This window comes from Sminthopsis crassicaudata, chromosome 3 (genome assembly GCF_048593235.1).
Source record: "Sminthopsis crassicaudata isolate SCR6 chromosome 3, ASM4859323v1, whole genome shotgun sequence".
Lineage (NCBI taxonomy): Eukaryota > Metazoa > Chordata > Mammalia > Dasyuromorphia > Dasyuridae > Sminthopsis > Sminthopsis crassicaudata.
In genome coordinates this window covers 338,379,716-338,407,390 of record NC_133619.1, presented here as the reverse complement: position 1 = coordinate 338,407,390, position 27,675 = coordinate 338,379,716, and the positions used below count along the sequence as shown (strand labels likewise).

The 27,675-nt window shown below is 38.6% G+C and overlaps 2 protein-coding genes and 1 pseudogene across 2 annotated transcripts in view; 1 reads left to right on the top strand and 2 right to left on the bottom strand.

Annotated features, from left to right (window-relative positions):
- Positions 1 to 13,036, bottom strand: part of LOC141562103 (serotransferrin-like) — a 29,900-nt gene extending 16,864 nt beyond the window's left edge. The window contains exons 1-7 of the mRNA XM_074302112.1: positions 12,808 to 13,036; positions 10,679 to 10,828; positions 9,139 to 9,327; positions 7,951 to 8,095; positions 7,224 to 7,279; positions 6,250 to 6,428; positions 1,758 to 1,926 (exon numbers count right to left, since the gene is read on the bottom strand). Coding sequence (XP_074158213.1) covers positions 1,758 to 1,926; positions 6,250 to 6,428; positions 7,224 to 7,279; positions 7,951 to 8,095; positions 9,139 to 9,327; positions 10,679 to 10,828; positions 12,808 to 13,036 — 1,117 coding nt within the window. The remainder of the gene's footprint in view (positions 1 to 1,757; positions 1,927 to 6,249; positions 6,429 to 7,223; positions 7,280 to 7,950; positions 8,096 to 9,138; positions 9,328 to 10,678; positions 10,829 to 12,807) is intronic.
- Positions 13,037 to 13,735: 699 nt separating this feature from the next.
- On the top strand, positions 13,736 to 14,449 carry LOC141561670 (ran-specific GTPase-activating protein pseudogene; annotated as a pseudogene).
- Positions 14,450 to 20,435: 5,986 nt separating this feature from the next.
- Positions 20,436 to 27,675, bottom strand: part of LOC141562102 (serotransferrin-like) — a 29,903-nt gene continuing 22,663 nt past the window's right edge. The window contains exons 10-13 of the mRNA XM_074302111.1: positions 24,237 to 24,290; positions 23,517 to 23,669; positions 22,662 to 22,809; positions 20,436 to 22,554 (exon numbers count right to left, since the gene is read on the bottom strand). Of these exons, the coding sequence (XP_074158212.1) occupies positions 22,521 to 22,554; positions 22,662 to 22,809; positions 23,517 to 23,669; positions 24,237 to 24,290 (389 nt within the window). The 3' untranslated portion in view covers positions 20,436 to 22,520. The remainder of the gene's footprint in view (positions 22,555 to 22,661; positions 22,810 to 23,516; positions 23,670 to 24,236; positions 24,291 to 27,675) is intronic.

The following is a 27,675-nucleotide window of genomic DNA, read 5'->3' as shown; positions in this document are numbered from 1 at the left end:
ACATTTATACATTAAAAACAATTATTTAAATAAAGGCAATTAATCAGAAGGAAACAATACAACATTGAGTCACCTAATTGGATGAAAGAGTAGAGATTTTCTAACTTGGGAGGAAAAGCACAAACAGGTACAATTCTTGAAATCAAACTTGCTCCCTGTGTCTAAATAATCAGCACGGCAACAGTAACTGATTGATATGGAGCCAGTTTTCAGAGAAGAATTGCTTGAGATGTACAATTGTAAGAACTCTTACAGTTAGTTAATAAGAGAATCAGAATATAAGAAACAACACTGAATCACAGATCTAGACCTGAAAGAGCTCTCAGAGGCCATCTACTCCAACCCCTTCATTTTATAGAGGAATAAATGGAAGCAGAGAAAGTTTACACGACTTGGCCTAAGGTTCTGCAGGTAGCAAGCACTGTTTTTAACCTAGATGCTTCAACCCTAGAACAGACCATTTTTCATTTCCATTTCCACTCTCCCTATAGCTCGGATGTACTTTCCTTAAGTGTAATTAATAAGTATTAACTGTGTATATCAGATACATTCATATATACATATAAGATTTCCAAGATTCCTCCTGATTCCTCCTATCCCTGAAATTCTTTGATATATAATCGGATTCTCAAATGTATTATATGTATATATACATATATATAATATATATAAATATAAATATGAATAAATAAGTATAAGATCTTTCAAATGTTTGATTCAAATATATGATTTCTAGGGTCTCTTCCCCTGACATTCCTTGATTCTGTACTTCCCTAGTGATATCAACCAGGCATTGTGCTAGCGATTATGGATATTTAAAAAACAAAAGTAAAATATTCCAGAAGTTTACTTTCTCAATAATTTTTTTCTTTTTTGATATTTTCTTTTCCTTTTTTGCCTGAGGCAACTGGGGTTAAATGACTTGCCCAGGGTCACATAGCTAGGGAGTGTTAAGTGTCCAGGCCATATTTGAACTCAGGTTCCCCTGACTTCAGGACTGCCACTCTATCCACTCCTCCACCTAGCTGCCCCCTAAATAATTACTAATTAACTGATTTGACCTGGCCTTTCAAGGACTTCCCTACAGGATTTTAGAGTGTCATTTTCCTTTGATGGCCTCTGTTTTTCATGTCTTTAAAATGAGGGAAACAAATATATGATCTCTAAGGCCTTTTATATCCTTGAAATTCCCTGACTATGATTAAGATTCTCAAACTTATGACATTTATATGATTGAGATCTTTCAAATATGTGATTCAAATATATGACTACGAAGGTCTCTTCTATCCCTGACAGTCCCTGATTCTGTACTTCCCTAGTGATATCAGCTAGAAACTATGACGGGTAGGAAGATTTTCTGAGTTGCTGCACTGAGGATCATAGATATGATTGGAGAGAGGCATTCTGAAAACTTTAGAAATAATACTGAATATAATGTAGAGCTTCTGTATGTAGTTCTTGAAATGTTTGCCCCCTGTCCTTCATTAGAACTAACTCTATAAAGCTCATTGGCTCAGATGGCAAATAGAACCATCTGGCCTAACAATCTACAGGAGACTAGTACAAGAAAGCAATTTAACTCCTCCGAATTTCAGTTTCTCCATCTTGCCAAAGATTTTGAAGAAGGATCGGATGCCTGGAAGCATTATAATGTCTTACAATGACTGCAACTGAGTTAGAATCATGGACCCATATGCTAATAATTTACTGCTTGGGCCCCCACTCCCCATCTCTGAAATGGACCAGAGTCTGCTTACCTTTCATAGGCTTGATGGCCTGGATGAATTTGTATCCTAGGTACAATTCATAGTCCATTTTTGGAGGTACTCTCAGAAGTCTATTAGCAGTGTCCTTAAATAGCAAGTCTTTTCCATGTTGGGAAGCAAATAGATTGAATTTCTCTGATTTGCCCTTGCCAAAATGTTCCTATTCAAGGGAAAAAGAAAACCATGAATGAAAATTGCTAACAAGGGAAGAGGTAACTCGGTGTGTGGCCCTTTTTGCCATATTCCTTCATGAGTTCAGTAATCTAACCTGTTTCCATACTTTTAATTACCATCTCTGTGCTTCACCAATCCCTTTATCCTGTCCTAATCCCTCTCAAGCTCCAATCTGTTTCTTTCCTCACCAACCACCTATTAGAAAGTTCTACAAACACCCAAAACAGATCTCATGATCTTGTCCCATACTCACATTTTTCTACTAAATGTTTCTATTTTAGTCCAGGCCTTCACCATCCTTCCATTTACTCAGGTTCACAATTTTGGAGTTTTCTTTAACTCCTTACTTTCCTCGTTCCCCAACTTTTACAATCTATGCGTAATTTTGTGAGCTTCACAACCTTTCCTATATGCATGCTCTTCTTTCGTCTCCATTTAGACCCCACTACCACTACCTTATTTCAGTCCCTAGCTTTGCCCCTGTACCATAGCAATAGCTTCCTAACTGGTCTCCCTGCCCTATTTCTTTTTCCTCTTCTCTCCAACATATCCTTCACATAGTTGGCAAAGTGATATTGCTAAAGCCCAGTGTTGACAGTGTTATTTCTCCTTGCTCAAGAAGCTCCAGCAGTTTCTATCATCACCAGAATCAAAATATAAACTCTGTTACTTAAAGGCTTTCACATACTTCCAACCTACCTTTCCATTTTATTTTACACATTACTCTTTTTCACACAGTCTATTGTTTAGACTGGTCTTGCTATTGCAAATACAGAACACAGATCTTCTATCACCAAGTCCACTTTACATAGAATTCACTCTCTCTCCATCTCTGCCTCTTTGAATAACTTGGTGCCTTTAAGATTCAGCTCCAGTGCCACCCCCTCTACATAAAATTTAATCTGGCCTCCTCAACTGCTATTTATCTCCCCCATATACTACTGTTCTGTGATTTTCAGTCCCCTGGAGGAACTGATTATATGCTGTAATCCATTTATATTTTACCTCTTTCAGAACATCCTAACCATCTCTACCAATACCAGGTTTGTTGTGTAATCAGAGATTCCATCTTCTATATTTCATAATCTTGTCTATTTTGTAGATCCCTATTAATCTCCCAGTTTATCCATCTCCATTTATCTTCTCTAAGACTTTCATTTAATTGTATTCCAAAGCATAATGTACCCTTCTTAGGATTACCAGGTGAGAACTCAGGTCGTCTGGACAGTGACAAGGTGAGAACTCAGGTTGACTTGACAGCTCTCTGGCTCAGACCTTTGCTTCGGGCCTTTAAAGGGAATTTATACCTTAGGAATTCTAAGAGTTGCAAGTTCATTGATGGAAGTATTTCTCCATGTCCCGTTGAGTCCTTACTCACCCATTCTCTGGGAGAATAAAAGGAGGGCAGTATTGGGTCTGAGAGAATCGACTCTGGGATAGAGTTTTGAAGTCAGGCAGGCTGAAAGGAGACCAGAATGATTTGAGAAAGGACAAGAAGTGAAGGAGATTCAGAGCTCCCAAGAAACCTGCACTCAGAGGAAAAGATTTTACCGATCTCCTCCCAGAGAAGGATTATAATTGAGCAGATGACCGGACCCTCACAATTCAAGAACATTACATACCCTAGTGCAGTTGAATGAGAAGCATCTTCTTAGTTCTTTTCCCTTTGAGAAATTACCTCTCATGACCGTAAACACTTGATTACACTGAGAATCATCTGTTCAATCATTTCTTCCAAAATAATCACAAAGGAAATATTCAGCCGCACTAAACTTGATATCAAAAAGAATAGAGTTCCAATCTGGCCTCAGATACATAGTAGTTGGGTTGCTTTGAGCAAGTAATTTAATTGTAAAATGAGGATGACTTCTATGTGGCACAGTGCATAAGGGGTTGGGATGGAGTCAAGAAAATTCATCTTCCCAAGGTCAGATCCAGTATCTGATACTATTTATGTGACCCTGCACAACAACCCTGTTTACTTCAGTTTTCTTATCTGCAAAATTATCTGAAAAAGGGAAGGGAAAACCACTTTAACATCTTTAAAAAAATTTAAAAAGGAACAGGAAATTAGAACATAATAAGAACTTAGCAGAAGGAAAAAATAATCAATAGTGATATGAAAAAATTCTCTAAATCACTAATAAGTAAATTTTCTAAATTACTATTAAGTAAAGGGATGAAACTTAAACAACTCTAAGGTAATGCCTCACATCCCATCAAACTGAATTTGATGTTAAAAGCAAAATGACAATAGATGAAAGGGCTGTGGTAAAAGAGGCACACTATACTTTTGGGGACCTGCAAACTACCCTAATCATACTAAAAAGCAATCTGGAACAGTCCAGAACTGTGCACAATAAATGCTGCATGCCTTTTTTTTGTTTTGTTTAGTTTTGTTTTGTTTTTGCAAGAAAGGATATCTTTTTTCCCAGTAAATTTATTCATTTTTAATATACATTACTTTATGAATCATATTAGGAGAGAAAAATCAGAGCAAACAAAAAAAACCATGGGAGAGATTGAAAAAAAAAAACCCAGAAAAAAAATGAACATAGCATGTGTTGATTTACATTCAGTCTCCTTGGTTCTTTTTCTAGATACAGATGACATTTTCTGTACAAAGTTTATTGAAATGGCATTGGATCTGTGAACCACTGAGAAAAATCAAGTTTTTCATAGCGGATCATCCCTTGTTCTTGTAGTTATTGTGTATAATGTATTCCTGTTCCTGCTTATTTTGTTCAGCACCAGTTCATGTAAATCTTTCCAGGCCTTTCTAAAATTAGCTTGTTCATCATATTTTATAGAACAATAATATACCATTATCTTCATATACCTCAACTTGTTTAGCTATTCTCCAATTGATGGGCATCTATCCTTTTCCAATGCTTTGCTACCTCAAAAAAAGAGTTGCTACATACACTTTTACACATGTGGGTCCTTTTCCCTCCTTGAAAATTTGCTTGGGATACAGACCCAGGAATGGCACTGCTGGGTCAAAAGGTATGCACAGTTTTATAGACTTTGAACATAGTTCCAAATTTCTCTCCAGAATGGTTGGATCATTTCTCAACTCCACCAGCAATGATTAGTGTCCCAGTTTTCTCACATTCCTTCCAATATTTATCATTATCTTTTCCTGTCAAAGTAGCCAACAAGTGAGGTGATATCTCAGAGTTCTTTTAATTTACATTTCTCTAACCAATAGTCAGAGCATTTTTTCATATGACTATAGATAGCTTTAATTTTGTCATCTGAAAATTATGTCATATTCTTTAACTATCATTTGGTTATGACTTGTATTCCTATAAATTTGTCACATTTTTAAATATATTTTGGAAATGAGATCTTTATCAGAAACGTCGGCTGTAAAGATTTTTTCCCAGTTTTGTACTTCCCTTTTAATCTTGTTTTTGTTGGTTTTGTTTGTGCAAAAACATTTTAATTTAATGTAGAGATTTAATTGTAATTTTTAAATAAAAATTTTAAAAATTTAAATTCAAAATTAAATTAATTTTTTAAATTAAAGTTGTCCATTTTTCCTTTGATACTATTATCTAATTCTTCTTTGATCAGAAATTCCTCATTTTATGGAGATCTAGCAGGTAAATTTTCACTTGCTCTCCTAATTTGTTTATGCTATCATCCTTTATGGCCAAATCATCTACATATCCTTTCACTCTGCAACACCACTAGTAAGTCTATATCCTAAAGAGCTCAAAGAAAAAAGGTCCATCCACGTGTACACAAATATTTATGGCACCTCTCTTTGTTGTGGCAGAGTTGGAAACTGAGGAGATGACCATCAATCGAGGAATGACTAGAAAAGTTATAGTTTATGAATGTGATGGAATATTATTGTGCCATAAGAAATAATGAAGAGGATGGTTTCAGAAAACCCTGGGATGATTCATGGGAACTGATGCAAAGAAGAGAGTAGAAGCAAGAGAACTATCTGCACAGTAACAGCAACATGAATAAAGATGATCAACTGTGAAAGACGTAGTAAATATAATCAGTGCAGTGCAATGCAATCAAAAAATGTCATCCAACTTCTGAGAGAAAGCTGATATTCAGATACAGATTGAAGCATATTTTTTCTTCTTCCTTTCTTTTTTCTGTTCCACCCCAATCCCAGAACAAGTCTAACTTGTTTTTTTTATTTTGATATGACTTCATATTTGTAATGAGTTTCGTATTTCTTGCCTTCTCAATAAGTGGAGGAGTGAATGGGCAGAGGGACAGAACTTAGAAGTGAAAATAAAATTGAATTTTAAAAAAGGAGAAAAATGGGGATGGCCAATACCTGTGCAGTGGAGAGAAGTTCCCAGATCAGATCCTCCTTGCCATTCACACTTCGGGCCACAACAGCATGAGCAGCAATCCTGGCCAGGTGACAATCCTTGTACTGATCGAGAGGCCTTCTTGTGTTATCAGGGCACAGTAGCTCATAATTTTCCTTGTCAGCCTCGGTGAGAAGGTTGTCTGCAAGAAAAAGCAAAAATTCCAAATAAGACTAGAAAGACCATTCTTAAAGAGAATAAGCATTTATTAAGCTTCTATTGTGTGTAAAACACTTCGACAGGCATTAAATGAGATATATATTTTGAATAAAACTAAAAGATTAAAAAAAATCTCTGACTAAAATCTATAGTGGAATCAGAATTCTAGGCCAAAATGATGCTAAGCTGACTACTTTTTGTGCTTCTAGAATCTTGGCAATACTCTGTCTTGAATTCAGGAATATGAATCTTCTTGACTCTAGACTCAGCACTTTATCTACTGAACCACTGAGAGCAAATTTTAAATACTACCCCCTGAAGCCAATGTATTATGTACCTTAATGTAATTAATTATCCATTAATATTTTACTTTTTTAAAAAGAATATCTTAACATTATTCTTCTCCATCCATCTCTACCTTTCCACCTCTCGTGGCTGTTGATCCTTAATGATTCCACCTTTTGTGTCCTATATTTTTGTCTACCATGTAAGGTCCTCACTCTGAGGGACATTACAATTTAACAAGGCACCAAGGTGGGTAACTTCAATCTATGAGTATTAGGTGGTGGGAGGGGAAGTCGATGAAAAGATTAATAAATTGCTTTGTGCAGGGAACTCCAGCAGATGGTAAATGGTATAACACCACTGTGAACTAACTTTTAAAATTTTCTTCAGAAGAGCATTGTAAGAAACACGAGGGCAGGAGACAGAAAAAATAGACGGAGGTGTCCAATGCTTGAGATAGTGGGGAATTGGGCCTCTCTACCCTAGTACTTACCTAACACAGTTGTGTGCTTGACAAAACTCACTTCTCCAACACCATCCTTCAGACATCTAGGGAAAAGGAGAATCACAAGAATGGGCACAGTCCAGCATCAATAGCTTATCCCATGCTTTCCAATAGCCATCACAGACAGAAGCATATGCAGAGAGTATCTACTTCACCAAGGGCTTGTAAGGCAACAAAGGTAGGAAGTCCTAGAGCTAAGATTCAGACCTAAGTGCCCATCTCAGTCTCCACCAACTTCTCTAACTTGAATGATCCAATTCATCCCTTCTCTAATAATCAGGGACCCTTGGCTAGATTGCTAGATACTAAAGAGCTTTCTTAGCCAGGCCCTTTGTCTTTCTTCGGTTTAGGCTCAGACTAGGTGCAAGAAACTGAAAGAACTGTCACTGATAATATTAATACTAATAACAGTGCCTCTGCATATAATGCTATATGTTCTGCAAAGTATATATAGTACTATATACTATATAATACTATTATACTATAATACTATAGTAACCTCATTTGAACAAAAGTAGAAGTGGCTATGGAAGGAAGGGGACAAAGAACAGGCTCCCTGCTGTCCTGTCCCATTACTGGAAGACCAGGGTCAGGATGGTTGAAGTTAAGATGTGACTATTTCTAGGACCCAAGAAAACCATAGAGATTGGGGGATTGTTCATAGACTTATAGATGCTTGACATTTCACCGGAGTTATGGGGAGGGTTCAACTTACTGGAATGCTCCTGAGTAGCCAAAATAAGGTTCTCTGTCCGAGCAGGCACACTTATCACTGCCTTTTCCGGCACACAAAGAACACAATTTAGGATTCCTTTGCAATGCACAGGGAACGCAGCTGCCTGAGAAGAACCTGGCCACAGCTAGAGAGAGAGAGAGAAAGAAACAGCACACGTGAGCAGTGTAAAGGGTATGTGGGAGGACACACAGAAACAATGTCCGTCTCCAGATATAAACTTTCTAGGCTTGCCTTCTTTCCAGAAGACATATCAATAGCAATCTGCAGGAACATAGAGATATGAAGTGATTGCTTTTCATTTTGGATGAATGAGTTCACAATGTCAACACTCTACTTCTAAATTCAATTTCAGTTATATCTTACTCTTTGTGACCCCTTTTTGGGTTTTCTTAGCAAAGCTACTAGAATAGTTTGCCGTTTCCTTCTCCAGCTTATTCTACAGATGAGGAAACTGAGGCAAACAAGTTAGTTAAGTCACTGAAACACCTAGCTACCCCACTAATTTCCCATTTTCATTCCTAACATACAATCCTGGGCCCATTCTTCAGGTGTCAATTCTGAGCCAATACCCTACGATAAATACACATCTACCCTCTAATTCCTGGAAAAGTCTCAAAGCCTAGAAAAAAATAAGTTAATTCTAGGAACTACTTTTTCAATGAGTGTCTGTGAATTGGCTTTTTAAATACATATATATGTATATATATATATATATATATATATATATATATATATATATATATATACACACACACACACACACACACACACGTGTGTGTGTGTGTGTGTGTGTGTGTTTTTAACTTGTGATCCTTTGTGATCCTATATATTTTATTTTTTAGGTTTTACCAGACTGCTGAGGAGTTTCATTACACCAAAAAAGGATAAGACTCTTGAATTAGAAGAAGCTTCTGGAGAACATTCAAATGGTAGGGTGCTTTGCATACAAGAGGCAGCACATTGCTATCCTAGTCTGGGTATTTAAGGGTACAGACTTCAGGCAAGAAATTGGTAATAAATGAAAATCATAGGTTCAGATGATATTCTTTTTAGAGAGCACAATTTTCTTTTTTTGTTGTAGGAAACTGGGGTTGTGACTTAATATAATAATAATAATACAGCTAATCACCACTACATTCAGAATCCTCACTGTACTTGCCAGCTTACCATCCTCGATGGGTTCTGGTGGTCCTTCCCACTGCAACAGGCCAAGAGCATAAAGTGTCCCCACAGGGATGATCCACCCAGCTGACCTGCCCAGGCCAGTGTGACAGGACTTCTTGCCTTTGAGGTCCTTGAATTGGAAATCAGTTCCCTTCTTCACAACAGCCACAGCAAAGTACTGAGACAGAGGGTCTATACAACATAAAATAAACAGGAAGATTCTCAGCTAGGAGTCAAAGACAAGAAGATGGCATTCCCTGATGATCTCTTGAGGGGTGGGGAAATCCCAAAAAATATCTGATCCTGGACTTGGACTGATCAGGTAAAGGAAGAATTTAAAAATGCCTATAAAACATATACCCACACCCACATTTTTTTATACATACATATATACACACTATGTATATTTACATATATATAAAACACAAAGTACTGAAGAGCAAAATGAACAGAACAAAGAGAACATTGTATAAAGTAATAGCAATATTGTTTAAAGAACAACTTCAAGAAAATAAGTTATTTTGACTATTATAAATACCCAAATTAACTATAAAGGACATATGAAGATACTACCTTCATAAAAAAATCTGATAATTAGAAATAAGTGTAGAATTATATATATATATATATATATATATATATACATACAGACTTATTTGTGTGTAATGGTGGCTATCTTGGGAAGCAGTACAGGAGGGAAGAAAAAAAAGAAATCTACATGATGGCTTTGTTGTATATTTAAAAAGGAATAGCAAGTTATGCATAAATAAATTTGCAGTTTCAAATACAATCATCTTTTTTCCTATACTGTGTTATGGAAATGCATATTTTATTCCCTGAATTAAGAATGAAATTTTTAAAAAAGAAAACTCTTCTTCGTCAGGAAAACTCTTCTTTGATAGGAGAAAATAATCAAGCTCCCTTTTCAAATCATTAAATTTTTTTTTTATTTTTTTTTATTTTATATATATATATATATATATATATATTTTATAATATTATCCCTTGTATTCATTTTTCCAAATTACCCCCCCTCCCTCTATTCCCTCCCCCCGACGACAGGCAATACCATACATCAAATCATTAAATTTTGAGAATTTTTCCAGTGGTCCTATTCAGGCAAATGAGTAGCTAAAAAAAAGTCCCTAGTTTACATTTCCCAACTCTGCAGTCTCTTCTCAGGCAACTTCCCAGTTAAAATCCTCCTATTGTTCTGGTGACCTGAATGATGTCCCTTTTTTTTCCCCCTCTCTGCTCCTTACAACATGGATTTGAATTCTCCAGTGCCAGAACCACATAGAGAAAATAAGTTGAGGGGGCAGAAAGGGAGAAGGAGGAACTATTTTTATAAGGCCATTTTCTGTAACTAGAGAATTTCTGTAAGTTTTATTCCACAGCAGTAACCATATTCTCTCATTCTCATTTTGAGAACAACACTAACTTCACTTTCTGGATCATCAGAGTTTGATTCTTCAGCAACTCAAGGGTTGTCCAAAACTCCTGTTCTGACTTGGGAGTCAATATATGCAAATCAAGAACTCACTTGCTTCGGTACCATAGTCTTCAGCAACAATGGGTTTCAGATTGTAGGGTAACAGACCTGCTTCATAGATAAAACCACCATCGATAGTCACAGCATCAGCCTCATCATCCTGAAAGAGATGAGTGAAAACAGCACTGAAGCCCCTTAGCTCTCAGTAAGGAACAGTAGGAACGCATGTAATGGGTAGGTTTGGAAGTCTGAGGACTAGAAAAACCTTAACAGAACTACATTGTCTTTTACCCTGCCTTAAGATAACTGAGAGGATTCAGTGAATCCTGGGTCTTGAGTCACAAAGACCTGATTTTAAATCTAGCTTTAGACACTTACTAGCAGTATGACCCTGAACAAATCATTTATCTCTGCAGCCTCAGTTTACTCAACTGTAAAATAGAGATACTAACAGCACCTATTCTCAGGGTGGTTAAGAGGATCTGGTGAAGTCTTTATAAAAAGTATTTAGCACAGTAGGGATTTCACAAATCCATAGGTCCTTCCTGTTTTCCTTGGAACATAATAGAAGCTAAATATGCCAAAAGTTCTCTCTCTCATAAAGTGGGGAAAAAATCCCCCTCATTAACCTTTCCTGCCTGTAATTTCCCTGCCTTCCATTCAAACAGCATTTATGAAGCCCTTCCTGATAAAAAAAATGGCTAAGGAAATATTAATTTTTTTGGTCTCTGCTCTTAAGAAATCTACAAAGATAGTTGGATATGGAATCGAAAGCAAAATTTGAATTCAAATCCTGGCACTTCTATTTACTGTAGGGACCTCTCTGAGCCTGTTTCCTCACCTATAACATGAGGGGACTGGATTAAGTAACCTTTAAGGTTCCTTCTTGCCCTAAATTTATAAGCCTTTGAGAATTGATAATGCTAAGTACGTAGGAGTGGGGCAGACATCCTTCTTTTCATTTGTACATCCATTGAATTATTAATTATTTACCTATCGTACCCTCCAAACCCAAAGGGTCCAGGTTCAAATCCTAACTTGCTTTAAATTACCTGGACAACCTCAGACAATCTTGCTTAATCTCTCTAGGGTTTCCTTATCTGCAAAAGAAAGGGGGAGGGGGGAAGGGAAGGAGAGCTAAACTGAGTGGCATCAAAGGTCCCTTTCAGATCCAAATCTATGATTCCATCATCTTTTACCATTTGTACTTGAATGCTTTCTTCACCTAAATTCTCCTCCATCCCTACAAGATAGTCTAGAGGAATTATTGTGGCCAAAAATAAATAATAGTTCACCTGGCAGCTGAGTTCCAGATAAGGAGCATGGCTGCACTGATCTGGAATACCTCATCTGGCAGGTGCCCAATCACTAGACCCTCCCTTAGCTGATGTCTCTCCAATTTGTCAGGCCTTGCCAAAGCTTGCCCTTTGCTGGCTATTTGCAGATAGCCTTAAAGAAGTCAGGCTTCATTCCATGCCATTACAAGGTAGCAACAGAGCTGGCAAAAATTTTTTTTTTAAATAACTGAGTTGCCATTACATTAAATCATTTCTGGATTTTTTTTTTCTTTTTTTTGCTGAGGCAATTGGGGTTAAGTGATTTGCCCAGGGGTCACATAGTTAGGAAGTATTGAGTGACAGAAGCCAGATTTGAAATCAGCTCCTCTTGATTTCAGGGCCAGCACTCTATGTATTCACTGTGCCATCTCACTGCCCTTTCCCTCTATGTTCCAAGCAGCTGCTTTGTCAGCATAATTCTGTCTCCCCCCTAACCCTCCCCCAAGCCCCTTTTTGAGGAAAGCCCTTTTTCCAGAATTACTGAGAACTAAGAGCTTCTTTGCAGTAGCTAGGTGGCACTACAGTGCACAGAGTGTTAAGCCTAGAATTAGGAAGAATCATCTTCCCAAGTTCAAATCCGCCCTCAGCTCCCAAGCAAGTCAGTTAACTCTGTAGCCTCAGTTTCCTCATGTGTACATTCATCTGGAGAAGGAAATGGCAAATCACTCCAGGATCTCTGCCAAGGAAACCGCAATGGGGTCATAAAGAACCAGACAAGACTGAAACAACTGAACAATAACAAGAATTTCTTAGAGACCCTCATGGAAAGGAAACAAAGTAAGAGTATTGGTGGAGAGCAGAGACAGCATTCTTCCATTCTCTTTCAGGCAGACAGTCACACACCCTCCACCACTAACAAGGGCTTGTGACCTCCTGAGATGGCCTTGACACAATCCATGTGGGAGGTTTTCATGATGCAGGCCAGACTGGGACTGTTGGTGGTCTTTAAGGCTTCCTTAAATTCATGACATTTCTTCAGCTCATTTTGTGATATGGCACACCATCTTACTTGTCGATCTGTAGAAGCCAGGCACAGCCCTAAAGGAGAAAAGCCAGAGGGGAATGAGTTCATGGCCACACTAACTTCTCTCAACCAGGAACAGAGAAGGTGTCCTCTATCCCAGGTCCTGCATCTTCCAGAAAGGAGCTCAGAGAACAAGATCTCCAGTGCTTGCTTGAAAGAGAGGAGACTGTGCCCACCAAATAGTTGAACAAAGCTAGTAACTGGACCTGGATTAATTATCAGCTCATCCAAGCCACAAAATTTAATTTCTGAGATGCCTCACCTTTACTTCCAAAGCTAGGGAAGGACTCAAGGGATAGGAAAAAGTTTTTACTCCCTCCTCTCTCCCCATTATTTTCCTCCTCATCAGTGGTTCTTTTTTTGAAGGCGGGATAATGGAAGGGAGTTGTTTTGTTAGTGTTGCTGTTATTTTTTTCCATGAAATCTTTCAATAGGAAGCATAAAATAAAATATAGAGGATTTCAAAGGAAACCAACTATATTAAATACAGTTAAAAAAAAGTATCTGCAAACCCCAAGTTAAGAACCTTTAACTTAGGGGAAATTAGGTGGAACAATGAACAGATCCTGAAGTTAGGAGGGCCTGAGTTCAAATCCAGCTCCTGACATTTACTAACACTAGACAATTCACTTAATCTTGATTGTTTAAAAAAAAATTCTTACTTACAGAAAGGCTCAAATCAGCTTTTTCAATGTGTTAAGTTAATCTTTCAAGATCCATGGTTCCCGGACTTTAGTCCTTACTTCACTCCCTCCTAAAATGGAAAGGAATGTTATTAAATTAGGATCCAGGCTTTTTCTCTGCTGTTTCTTCATTGAGGTCCAGCTCCTGTGGAAGGTTAGCCTCTGAAGACATGACTGATTGAGATGAACCCTAATCCAGAGAATGTGGATGACTCAAACTATGATCCACAGTTTGAGCCCATAGTGCCTCTTCCTGAGCAGGAGATCAAGACTCTTGAAGAAGATGAAGAGCTTTTTATGATTTGGGCCACGTAGTTCTGATTTGCATCTGAGAATGATCTTTCCAAATGGAAAGAGCTAGGAGCAGGTAACACAAATCTACTGAAACACAAGGAGAAGGGGATGATTTGCCTCCTCCTGAGAAGGGACAAAATTTTGAATATCTGTGCAAATCACCATTTGACACCATTGCTGGAGCTGAAGGCCAATGCAGGCAGTGCTCAAAGGGCCTGGGTCTGAAACACACATGTTGACTTTGTTGATTAAAATCCCAAGCCTAAATGTGATCCAGTTCCTAAATGCAGCAAATGCCCTGAAGCTTAAGTCAAAATATGAAAATAAGGAATATACAGAAGGAAGAATAGGTAACAAGAGCAGGCATAGTAGCATCAAAAATGGGGCGAGGAAGTTCTCAGAACTGTCCATGAATAAGGTGAAAGAGGAGAAGGAAAAGAAACAATTTAGACAAAAGCTGGAGGTGCCCAAGGAGGAAACCTAGCACCATAATGTATTAAACTTGTAGGCCTCACTTTCTTTCTTTTAATTTAATTTTTTTTCTTTCTTTCTTTTTTATTAACAAGGGACATTATTTTAAAAACTGAATTCCAGCCTCCAGGTTGTTTTCTAAGTTTTTACTCTGCTGAAGGTGTCTTCAGCAAACCCATTCCCATAACTTTATTTTCCATGTGGAAACACTTAGTAATAATATATCCAAAAGAGTAAATAAAACTTTGGAAAGCTAGAAAAAGGGCATTCATCAAGTATTCAATTAAATAGGAATTTATTTAACATAAATAGATAACAGATAGATAATAATCTATGTGAAATGGCACAAATGAAACAGTCCCTGCACTCCTTTGGAGCTTAGATTCTAATAGTGGGATTAAACATTCATTGTAAGTCAGACTAGCATAAGAAAAAGTAAGGATGAAGAAAGCATTAACAAGTAGGGATGGAGAGAAAGGAAAGGGAGCTTTCATCAAGAAGGTGGTACCCAAATTAAACCTTGAATTAGACAAGGATTCTGAGAGGTGGAAATATATTCCAGCTAGAGGGAATGCTTGTGAAAATTCACTGAGGTGAAGATGGAGTATAGATGTAACTTTGGCTTCAAGTGTAGAACAGTAGTATACAAGTCTCCTTCTTGGCAGAATGATGATAATGGTACATGCCTGTGCCAGGGAACGTTGGTGTAAGAGCTTGAGAGAAGAGAAATGTGCTTCCTAATTCCATAGAAAATACATGTACTGACAAACTCTATGAGGAGAAATTCAGAGGTAAAGAGAATAAAGCCTGGAAAGAAGCCATGTAGGTGAAAATCAGGGCTTCAGTATATCCTCAATTTCCAGTTTGGTTTACACTAAAAAGTTTAAAGAATTTTCCTTTGGGTGAGATCAGAGTCTTTTGTATGAATGGAGATAACTTCTTCCCAGTAGGAGAAATTGTTAACTTTAATTGTTAATTGGCATATTTTAATCCATGTAGCTTCTATTATTTCTGCTTAGTATTTACTTGGATAAATGGATTTACTCACTATTCACTAACTATTATAGTCTTTTTCATGATTAACATTGGTCAAGAAGGTCTTCAAATTCAAGCTTGAGGTATCCCTTTGAAAGGATAGTGTGGCAGTGAAATTCAACACAAGTGTTTGCTTCTATTCTCCCCACCTCATTCTTGCCTCAAGAGAGCTCACAATCAATTTGTATTTGCAATTGTTGTTGTTCAGTCATGCCCTGCTCTTTATGACCTCATTTAATGATTTCTTGGCAGAAATATTAGAGTAAATGTCCTGTTCTTCTCCAGTTCATTTTACAGATGAAGAAATTGAGACAATAAGGGTGAAGTGACTTGCTAATTCTTACAACTTGTAAATATCTGAGGTCAGATTTGAACTTAGGAAGATGAGGTTTTTGATTCCAGGCCCAGCACTCTATTCACTGTGCATCACTACCACAGAAAGTTCCGTGGGACAATGCACTGAATATTGAACTTGGAGTCAGATGAACCACTGAATATGTAGACCTTTCTTAAGGTCAGATATTCCCAAATTTCTAAGTAGATAAAGGCAAGTACTAGACAATGGAGACAATATACAATAGGTAGACTTTATATAGAGTTTTAAAGTTTACAAAGCACTTTATATGTATTGTCAATTCATTTGATCCTTACTTATGATGAAGTGCCAGCACTATCCCCATTTCATAGATGGAGAAATTTCAGTAGAGAGGTTAATATTTTCCCAGAATCACACTGCTTGCAAGCGTCTAAGGCAACACTCAGTCCCCTGAGTGGGAAATTTTACCCATAGCATCTGCATCTATGCTGTCATAATCAGTTAAGTCTCCACAGCTTCATTGTGGCTTGGATGTCTTTTTTGCTTTGGGACATCATAGGCGGCTTGTTTGTCTCTGGGGTATCCCTATATAGTCCTGGTCCTGGAAAGAACCTCCAACTCCCACCAAATGTTTTTCCAAGTCTATTTATACCAATCCTTAGCCCCGCTTTGGTCACAAGGCTTTTTGAAAATTGGAGTCAGTGTTCCCCAATGAATGTTTACACATATTTCCCAAGTGTCCTGGGAAATTTAATCATCTTTTGATTTTGGATATTTTTATCATAGAAATACTTTACAGGTGAGGGGGTAGCGAGAGACTTGGAGAGTTATTGGGTTAATAAGCAGCAGAGTTAAGATTCCAACTGGGATGGTGTGACTTCAAGTTCAGGGCTCCTTTATGGGTACAAAGTATATACCAAGTCTGCTGGTAGGGATACTCTTTCTCCTGTGTGGTTCTAGAAGCACAAAGATAAAGTCTGTTGTTGTTGGGTTGTTCCACTTCCCCCCCCTTTTTTTTTCTACACTCCATTCGAACCATCTGATTGTATAATATTACTTTATAAAGGAAAGGTTACACTTGCTTAGATTACAGCTTATTTTAGAATCATATAATACTAACTTTGAAAGGAACTTTTCAGATCATTCAGTCCAGCCTTCTCATTTGACAGATGAGAAAGTTAAAGGCCAAAAACATAAAGTGGCATTCAAAGCCACCCAACCCCAAATGCCAAAAACAAAAATTTCCTTTTCCTTCCCTTCCCCTTTCCCTACCTCCTTTCCCTTCTTCCTTCCTTTCTCTTCCTCTTTTCCTCTCCCTTCCGTTGTGCTATCCTCTTCTAACTAGGAGAACAAACTAAAAGGCCGCTAAGTGCCACAGCTAAGTTGGAGCTCTGGGCTTGAAGTCAGGAAGTTCAAATCCAGCTTCAGATACTTACTAGCTGTGTGATACTGAGCAAGTAACTTAATGTCTGTTTACTTTGGTCTTCTCAACTGTAAAATGTAAAAAAAATTTTAAAAATTACAGCATTATCCTCCCAAGGTTGTGAGGATCAAATGAAATAATATTTGTAAAGCTCTTAACACAGCGCTTGACACAGAGTAACCATCATATAAATGCTTATTCCCTCTCTTCCCTTCTCTTGCACTGTGATTGTCTCATATCAACAGTTCTGCAGCAGGGTAGGAATGGGCAGGAACGTATAGATGTGTAGGTTACTCTCAGACTCATCAGAGTCCGTAGTTAAGGCAAATCACCAAGAATTTTTATTTGCTGTTGATCAGTTCTGTCCAACTTTTCATGACCTCATGTAGAGTTTCTTAGCGAGGATACTGGGCTGGTTTGCCATGTCCTTCTTCAGCTCATTTTACAGAGGAGGAAACTGAGGCAAACAGGGTTAAGTGACTTGTCCCGCTGGTTAAGGTCTATAGTTAGATTTGAACTGAGGAAGATGAGTCTTTTGAATCCAGGCCTAGCACTCTATATACTGCACCACCTAACAAGCAGCTATTAACTGCTAGGTTAAATATTGGAGACACCTCTCCCCCCTCCAAAAAATAAAGCATTAAGATCTGTAGGAGTTCACATTCTAATGAGAAGTCATACACAATTGAAATGACTAAAAAATATTATGAAAAATTCAACTTAGAAGCTCCTCAAATTGGTCAGGGAAATCCCCAATGAACTATCTACATCAGTTTCCCCACCCTCATGCTTGTTCTTTCATTTAGTTGAATTTTAGATGAGATTCTCCAGGAAAGGTTTTGGGGAAGCCTTACTTACTTCATTCAGCAGCTCCTTCCCAATGTATATCTTAGAGTGAATTACTACTGCCAATGGCTACTCACATCTGCATTATGGTAATTATTACTTTCATTTTCTGAAAGTGATGTCTTCTGATTGTCTCCAAGTTATGGGGAAATGTCCTGCTTAGGCCTTATACCCTGCACTAGCACGATTTGTTAGGATTTTAAGTTTTCAGAAGTTCTTTCCTCATCAGCTCATCAAGGAGGGGCAGGTTGTTCCAGTGTTTTAGTATGTTAGTTTTGGAATATGAAGAGCTGAGCTGAACTTCAGCTCTGCCATTGTTATCTGTGTGACCTTGAATAAATCACTTAAATGCCTCTGGGCCTTCCTTTATAAATCAAGGGCATTGGACTACATGATCTTATCTCTAAATCTCTATTTCAATTTTTATTATTCTCATTTTTCAGAGGAAGCAAATGGGGCTCAGTAAGGTTGTAAGTGATCTGCTCATGTTCATAGTGATCATGGCAAAACTGAGGCTTAAACCTGGAGGAGACTCTTTAGCCAAATGTTCTTTTTCACTAAACCACACAACTGGGAAGGAAAGGACTACAACAAGTAGAAATGGCAACAGGAGATTAGAGACTTTAACAAAGGATAACCAGCAACAGAAAAGAAGTTACTATTGAGGGGGCAGCCTATTTGAATAGGGGATCTTCCCAGACTTCTTGGAGCAAGATAGAGTAGAGAGTGAGGTGGGCAAGCCTGAACCTCATGATGAAGACATTTAATTGCACTCGACTTGTGATGGGGAAGGGAAGAGGACTGAGGATGGGAAGAGTAAGCCAGTTCTTCACACGGAAATCTCTTAGAAGAAAGATCCAAGGGGACAGAGCTTAAGGAGGAAAGCAGCCCAGGGCACCTTGTTTTCAGTAATTAAGCCTAGTGAACTTCAACAAGGAATTTGCTGTACATAATTTATGGTTCTTTTGTTTCTCCTGTCAATTAGGGGATTTCTGTCTATAATATGGGATTGTTTACTTTATTCTTTCTGTCTCTCTGTCTCTGTCTCTATCTCCACCTCTGTCTCTGTATCTTTGTCTTTCTCGTCTCTTTCGGTCTCCATCTCTATCTCTGACTATCTCTCTCTGTTTCTGTCTCTATCTCTGTCTCTCTTTGTTTCCTTCTCAATCACTGTCTCTCTCATAGCCTCTCTATGCATACAAAGTAATTTCCTTAGTGCCTACCCACTTTGCCCTCCTGACTTTCCTTGACAGAAAATTTTATTTCCTTATTGATTCAGGTAAGAAGAAGATTTCTGCTGTTTCTTGTTCCATGTTTTGTTTTCAGTGGAGATTACAGAAACACAGATTGTTCTTTTGGGGAGGCGTTTGGGTAGCTGCTGATCATGAACAGTGTCGACAGGTTTCCTTTCTTCACTATGGTCGATTTTGGCTTTTGACATTCTTGAGACATAGTCATTATCTTCCAAAAGTCGAACATGATTACATCCACATGTGTACTCTTTTTACTGATATAGACGACCATCTTTATACGCCTTAGGAGAAAGTGGAACTGAAAAAATTATTTAAAAAAAATTTAGAATTCTTCAAAGAAAATTATTAAAATGTTCTTGTCCTTTGACCCAAAGAGCCTACTCTTAGTAGATAAAGAATAAAATGAAACTTCCAAAGGATCTATATGTACCAAAATACCACAGTAGCTCTAGAGGCTCTTATCTTCTTGGTGGATTAAAATTGAAAAAAATCTTTCCTTCTATTGGGTAATGATTAAACAAATTATAGGATCTGTAGGTGATGGAATATTCACATCCATAAGAAATAATAAAATAGACATTTTCAGAGGAAACTAGAAAGGTATTTTTGAACTGATGCAAAGCAAAGTGAGCAAAACTAGGAAGATAAGCTATATAATGGCAGGATTATGAAGAAATTTAACTTTGAAAGACTTTAGTATTCTGATCAATGTAGTGATAAAAACCTCGAGGTGAAATATGCCACTCACTTCTTCTGAGGAAATGATAAATTTAAAAAAGCACAGAGACAGGAGCATACATTTTTGGGTGTGGCCAATATAGGAATTTATTTTTACTGCACTATACATATTTATTATGCAACTCTTATTTATTTTATTCAGTAGGAGAGGGGCAGTGAAAGGAGCAGATTATGATGCATGTGAAAATAAATATTTTTTAAAAGAAAGTCCCTCTATATGAATAAAATATTATATAATGAAATAAAATCTTTACAAAATATTTTATTTTTATCCTGGTAAAGACTGGCCAACAATCAAGTTATTGTGCATCATATATCACTAAGTAGAGTCAAAGTTATCAGCGATTAATTTTAGAACAAAAAGAAGCCAAGGCTTTAGTCACCATAATCCATTTTGATCAATCATAATTTATTCAGTGTGTTAGCTGATCATACAAAATTACATTAAACAAACACAAAATACTTTACAGGTTTATATTGTTTATTCCCTCCTCTGAAACTACCTGTATAACACAACCTCCTTGGGCCTCAGTCTTCTGTATCTGAAGAGGATACACTCTGTGATCTGTAAGGTTCCTTCTGCTAAGAGCCAAAGATGCTGTACACTTGGCTGACATTATAATTTTTCCCCCAATAGCAGGATGCCATCGAAAGCATGTTGGGTTGGGTTGGAAATCAGAAAAGATCAGTTCAAATTTTAGTTTTGTCACTCATAGCCTATGTGATCTTGGACAAGTCCCATGATCTCTCGGTGCCTTATATAGAAAATAGAGGGTTTACCTTTTGAGACTCTTCTGGTATTAATTAATAATCTATGATTCCATGACCCCTTTTAGAAGGCTAGCCTTCCCAGCATGATGAAGACCCCATGTCAAGCATCTCCTCGGACATGTGTTAGCTTTTAAGCACTGTGTTCTGGGTAACCTTTCAAGGTTATAAATTAGATAAACTTGTCTGTGCTTAGCAGAAGGAATTTCCTACAACAATGATATCACGGGTCTCTCTTCACAGGCTGCCTTTGAGAAAAGTGCATTTTCAGAATCACTGAGCACTAAGAATTTTCTTGGAGCAGCCAGGTGGCACCATAGTGCACAGAATGCTACGCCTAGAGTCAGGAACTGATTGCAGATCTTGGGCAATTCACTTCACCCTGTTTGCCTCAATTTCCTCACCTGTAAAATTAATTGGAGAAGCAAATGGCAAACTGCTCCAGTGTCTATGCCAAGGAAATCTGAGATGGGGTCACAAAGAGGCAGACACGACTGAAGTGACTGAACACCAGCAACTTTTGAGATCAGTCCCAAAGTGGAACGAACACCTCAGGTAAGTGACCTATCTATCTCACTGCCCAGAGTCTAGATCATTTCTTAGATGTTAGGGAAAAAATTTCTTCTGGGACATAAATCGGATTGGATGGTTACTGAGCATCTTTCTAATTCTGAGATTCAATAATTCATTCCATGATAATAAAAGAGGCAAAGTAATCACAGCACTAAACTGAGATCTAGAATAGCCTTAGCGAATACTTTTGGGCCAACTTTATTTTTACAGAGAACAAACTGAAGCTTAATGTATTCAACATTATACAGGTAAATAAGTATCAGAGGACAGCCTAGGTTTTCTGACTCCACAATCTGTATTCTTTCCAATGCAGAATGCTACCTTTTCCTTTAGCTGTTCAACTTCTAATGTTTCCTATCTTTACTCCAACTAAGAGGCATTAAAAGGCCACATTGCCCATCAGACTGTTAGGGAAAAAAATCCAACAGCCACCCAACAAATTTGATGATGCTGGCAAATGACCAAATGTACAGAGCCACTGATCTGGACTACATCCTATGGACCTGGTCTAAAATCCTCAGTGAGAGTGAGGAGACCTCACTAGTAGTCATGGACCTGCCCCTAACCAGCTGCACAATCCTGAGCAAATCACATAAGGTTTCTCCACTTCAATTTCCCCATCTATAAAAAGATAAAAGTAGATTAGAAAAATTCAGGGCTTCTTAAACTTTTCCACTCATGGCCCTTTTTCACCCAAGAAATTTTTCATGGCCCCGAATATAACAAGTATATAAAATGATTCAATCATAATTTCATGACCCCCACATTACAAGATCCCAGTTTAAGAAGCTGGGGACTAGATGATCAATAACAGCTCCTTCTGATCTATGATTTTACAATTTAACTATTAATCCTGTGCCAGTACATTTTCATCTCTGCATTCCTGGGAAAGAATTTATAAGCTGTAATAATGAACAATCCATGGCAAAAGGCCTGAATCCAAGAGAAGAGGAAGTACATCAATGGGAGTGACAAAAGACCTGAGTCCAAGAGAACAAGAAGGAAAGCAATGGGAAACCAAGGTATCTTGAGGAATCTTACAGATAAGAGTATCTTCTTTGGATATCAGGGACACTTGGATCCCTGATCATGTCATTGTGTGCATCTTTCAGTTTCTTTGAAAGACTATTTCCTAAAGCTGATACTCTTCTAAGTATAGCCCAGAGCTGTAAAGCAGAAGGAAGAGTTAATGTATTGGAAAGATGTTGAGAATAAAAGGAAGAAGAGACTGATATTGGTGATGGTATTTTAGGGTTGGGTTTAATACACTTACCTAAAAGCCCCATTGTAGCCATAGTAGTTTTCTCTGGTACTAGAAGCACATTTATCCAAAATTGGTGAGTATCGATTGCCAATACATAAGGCACAGAGATTGGAAGTAACATCAGCACCAGGAGCACAAGATTCACTGAAGTATTTATCTACACAGAGAAAAGACAGTGGTTTCTACTTGAATAATATGAGTGCTTCCTTTTATTTCCCATGTTAAAAGCCTCTATTTTAAATTACATAATTGCCCCAATTAAATGAAGATGTGATCATAAGCCCAGAACCTGAAATAAATCAGAGGTTCAGAGATAAGGCAACATTGCAGGGAGAGAAGGTGACCCCCCCAATACACAGACCTGATGGTGATTTTTTTCTTTTTTAAAAATAGTTAAAATTTCATAAAAAAACCCAGAAAAAGACAGAACATGGTAAGTAAAAATATATATTGCCATGTGCCCAGCAGAATAACAATATTCAATATATTTCCATTTCAATAAAACAAAGAAGTCATATTTATGACTGTCCATTTTTTTTTGTTCTTGCTTCCATCTAGGTTATTCTTTTGTTCTTTACTGTACACTTTTTACTTTATTCTTTTTTCAGATGGTGATTTAAAAAATCACTCAAGGCTCCTATTTAGAAAGTCAATTCATATACCACACCATAATCCAGGTACATTGGTGACTGCTTTTCTCCTTCAAATGTGTCCTTGATATGTTTTAACCTGATTCTACACGTATAGAAATATTTAGCACTCTCTACCACCCAAGGTAACGAGGGACTTCACAGTGTAAATTTCCTGAAGTCTCTAACAATTAGAGAAAATCAAACAAATAACTTCTTCAAAGAACCAGCTTACCAAATACACAGGAATGGGTTTGGTTGTATATCAGACCCATGGGAATGTTCCAACCAGCACTTCTGCCTACTGCTGTGTGGCAGGATTTCTTGTGTTTCAGTGAATTCCATGAGAGATCAGTACCTGACCTAACAACAGCCACAGCATAATAACCTTGAAAATAACAGACACAAAAAAGCAATAGTTAGCATTATGAGCCATTCCAGAAAGGGCCATTTGATGCCACTAGACCAAACTTACTTCATGCCTTGGGGAAAACAGATATATAAATGTCCTCAGACTTATAGGAACCAGAGCATTGGAAGAACCTCAGTCTTTTACTTAATTTCTCATGACCAGAAAGTTATCCATACTACAACAAACTCAGCAAGTAGTCATCCAGACTATTCTCAAAAGACTTTCAGTTAAAGAGAATCCTATTATTTCCTAAGGAAATCTCTCCCATTAACTATTTGTATTCAGTCATTTATCAGTAATATCTGACTCTTTGTGACCCCATTTGGGGTTTTCTTGGCAGGGACACTAGAGTAGCTTGAGTTTCCTTCTCCAGTTTATTTTATAGATGGAGAAACTGAGGTAATCAGAGTGAAGTGACATGCCCAGGGTAACACAACGATTAAGTTGTCTGGCTGGACTTGAACTCAGGAAGATGGACCCAGTGATCTATCCTGTGCCACCTGGCTAACCCTTCCATCGCTGGGTTTACCAATTCAGACTCACCCTGAGCAGGTTTATTCACACAGTCCTTCCCATGACTCTGTCCATCCTTAGGTGCTGAAAAAATAAAGAAGCCAAAGGAATGAATCTTCCATCTGCATTCACTAAATATCAGGTTTTCTTAAGCATGAGTGCTTACACCACTACAATGTCATTCCATTCCATTCCATTAAGGAGAATCCATTCCATTCTATTCAGGAGAATCTTTGATTCTCCACAGTTTAGAATAACATGAAAAATGAAAATTCATTCCTATTCAGCTAACTTTGCTTCCATTTTGATCCCACCCTTAGAGTGTTCAAATGACTCAGGCCCATATTTTCTTTTTCTTTGTGCTTTTTGATCACTTCAGGGTTTATTAGAACCGTTGCATACCAGAAACAAGATATAGCATATGAACCTTTGTTATATATTTATATATGGTATTTGACCTTTGCTATGTATGATATATATATGTATACATATATATATATCATACATTGCAAAGGAAAAAAAAAGAGAAGGAGCTAACCTGAGCTCTATCAACTATCTCAGGGCTATAAATGCTTAAATGATTATTAGTGAGTCTAATTTATTCGTTTGCTATTTCCCACCCTTCTTCTGCTGCCCTAGTGAGAGCTCTGCATAAAATCTTTTGTTTAATTGCTATTTTAAGAAAGATTATATTGGGTCATCCTGAGATTATTTAAAGAGCCTCAAAAATAATAGTTTTTCTTTGTCTTTTTGAAAAAGTTTCTGTTAAGGACAATATGCAGTTTGGGGTATTTTTCTATGTATTGGGTATTTTAAAAGCAAACTGATAATTGTTTAAGTTGTGAACTTATTGAGACAAAATAAAAAGGGAGGCCAGGAAAGCTGTATTGAGACCTGGAGGAGGATCTGTAGAAGAGCATCGTGCTCAGATTGAAGCCAGTTTTCCCTCTGAAAGACCTTCCTGGGACCCCAACTCCCAGCAGGGTGGTGCTGGGCTCTCTGCTTATCACAGATACCTTCTCCAGGGTCTTAAAGCTGCAGCCAGAAAGCCTGACATGACCAAGATTTCTGAAGTTACTCAGGGTGCAGAAGAATCCCCGGGAGCATTTATAGAAAGGTTGTATGAAGCTTACCGAACTTGTAGCACAATTGACCCAGAAGCTCCCGAGAACTATAGATCTGTGAAGTTAGTCAATCTGCTCCAGACATATGCAGAAAATTACAGAAGCAGGAAGGTTTTGAGGGCATGAATATCTCTCAACTAGTCGAGATAGCTCTGAAAGTCTCTAATACTTGAGACACATCAGGTAAAGAGTGTGCCAAGGCAGTAGTGGCAGCCATGAGAGAAGCAAACAATTTCCCTGGGAGTATTTCCCAGCCCCGTGGGCGGCAGTCATTGGGCTCAGACCAGTGTGCCTATTGTAAGAAAACAGGGCACTGGAAGAGAGAATGCCCAAACCGAAATCGTCCCAGGAATGTCCTTGCTCTAGAAGGGACAGGCTGAGGCGGCCCTGGTTCTCTTTCTCTCTCTCTAGACCCCCGAGAACCTAGGGTATGCTTACAAATTGGGGGTCAGCCTGTTGAGCTCCTGGTGGATACTGGAGCTACATACTCTGCTTTAACAAAACCTTTGGGTCCATTATCTCCGAGATCTACCTCTATACAAGGGGCTACTGGTAAAATTGTTTCTTATCCCTGGATTACTGAGCCATCTAGGACGTGGCACAGTAACCCACTCGTTCCTGGTTATGCCAGACTGCCCAGACCCATTGCTTGGTAGGGACTTGCTTCGAAAACTTCAGGCATCTCCTTTTCTGAAGACCAGGCTTCTCTAACCTTAAGTCCTCCTAGTCCGAAACATCTTCTTAAAGCTCTCCAATTTGAACATATCTTAGTGGCTTCCCCTGCTGCGTCGCCCTGTCCTGCTCACTCCCCTCTTCTTTCTCAGCTGCAAGCTGATTTCCCTCAGGTGTGGGCAGAAAATAACTCTCCAGGTCTGGCTGCTCATCATGCACCGGTGGTGGTGCAGCTTTTGGCTACTGCCTCTCCTATTTCTGTTAAGCCGTATCCTATGTCTAGGGAAGCGCTCCTAGGTATTTCTGTTCACATTAACCGATTGAGAGAAGCTGCTATCTTAGTAGCCTGTAAGTCTCCTTGGAATACCCCTTTGCTTCCAGTTGAGAAACCTGGGTCTTCGGACTATCGCCCTGTTCAGGATCTTAGGGAAGTTAACAAAAGGGTTGAAACTATTCACCCCACTGTTCAGAATCTGTATGCTTTACTCAGCTTGTTACCTCCTACACATTCCGCATATACTGTTTTAGATCTAAAGGATACTTTCTTTTCCATACCCCTTGCGCCTGTCAGTCAACCTCTCTTTGCTTTTCAATGGATAGATCCCCAAGGGGAATTCTCAGGTCAGCTTACTTGGACTCGACTGCCTCAGGGCTTTAAAAATTCTCCTACACTGTTTGGAGAAGCTCTCCATCTGGACCTCCAGCCCTTCCACAAGGAGCATTCTTATTGCTCCCTGGTCCAATATGTAGACTACCTTCTCCTTGCAGCCCCTGATGAGTCTCTTTGCTTGAGGGCATCCCGTGCCCTTTTGGGACTCCTTCAATCCTTAGGTTACAGGATCTCGGCTAAAAAGGCTCAATTCTGTCTTCTTGAAGTGTCTTATTTGGGGTATGTTCTCAAGTTTGGACAACGATCCCTGTCTTCTGAAAGTATCCAGGCTATCCTGTCTATTCCAGTCCCCACTACTAAGAAACAGGTTTGAGAATTTTTGGGAACAGCTGGATATTGTCGCCTATGGATTCCTTCCTTTGCTGAGATAGCAAAACCTCTTTATTCTGTCACAGCTGGACAGGGTCCCCTTGTGTGGGGCTCTGAGGAGCAAGCTGCCTTTGATTGTCTCAGGACCGCCCTTACCAAGGCCCCTGCCCTAGCTCTTCCCGATATCACAAAGCCCTTTCATCTTTTTGTGGCGGAAGCTACATGTATTGTGAAGGGTGTTTTGACTCAAACTCTTGGGCCCTGGCGATGGCCTGTTGCATATCTCTCTAAACGTTTGGATTCGGTAGCAGCTGGGTGGCCCCCCTGTCTTAGGGCCATAGCAACGACTGCCCTCCTGGTAAAGGAAGCTGACAAGCTTTCCTTGGGCCAGTCTCTTTCTGTTTCAGCCCCTCACTCTGTGGAGGCTTTGCTCAGGTCTGCCCCTGACAGGTGGCTCTCTAACGCTCGCATTACTCACTATCAGGCCCTGCTTCTCGACCACCCCCGCCTCCCTTTCTCTAACTCGTCTGCCCTGAACCCTGCCACCTTGCTCCCAGATCCTAGTTCTGACCCGGTCCCCGTGCATGACCGCTTCCAGCTCCTTGAGGAGTCTCAGTCAGTAAAGCCTGATCTTTCTGACGTCCCGCTGAAAAACCCTGACCTGATCCCTTTTACTGACGGGAGCAGTTTTGTT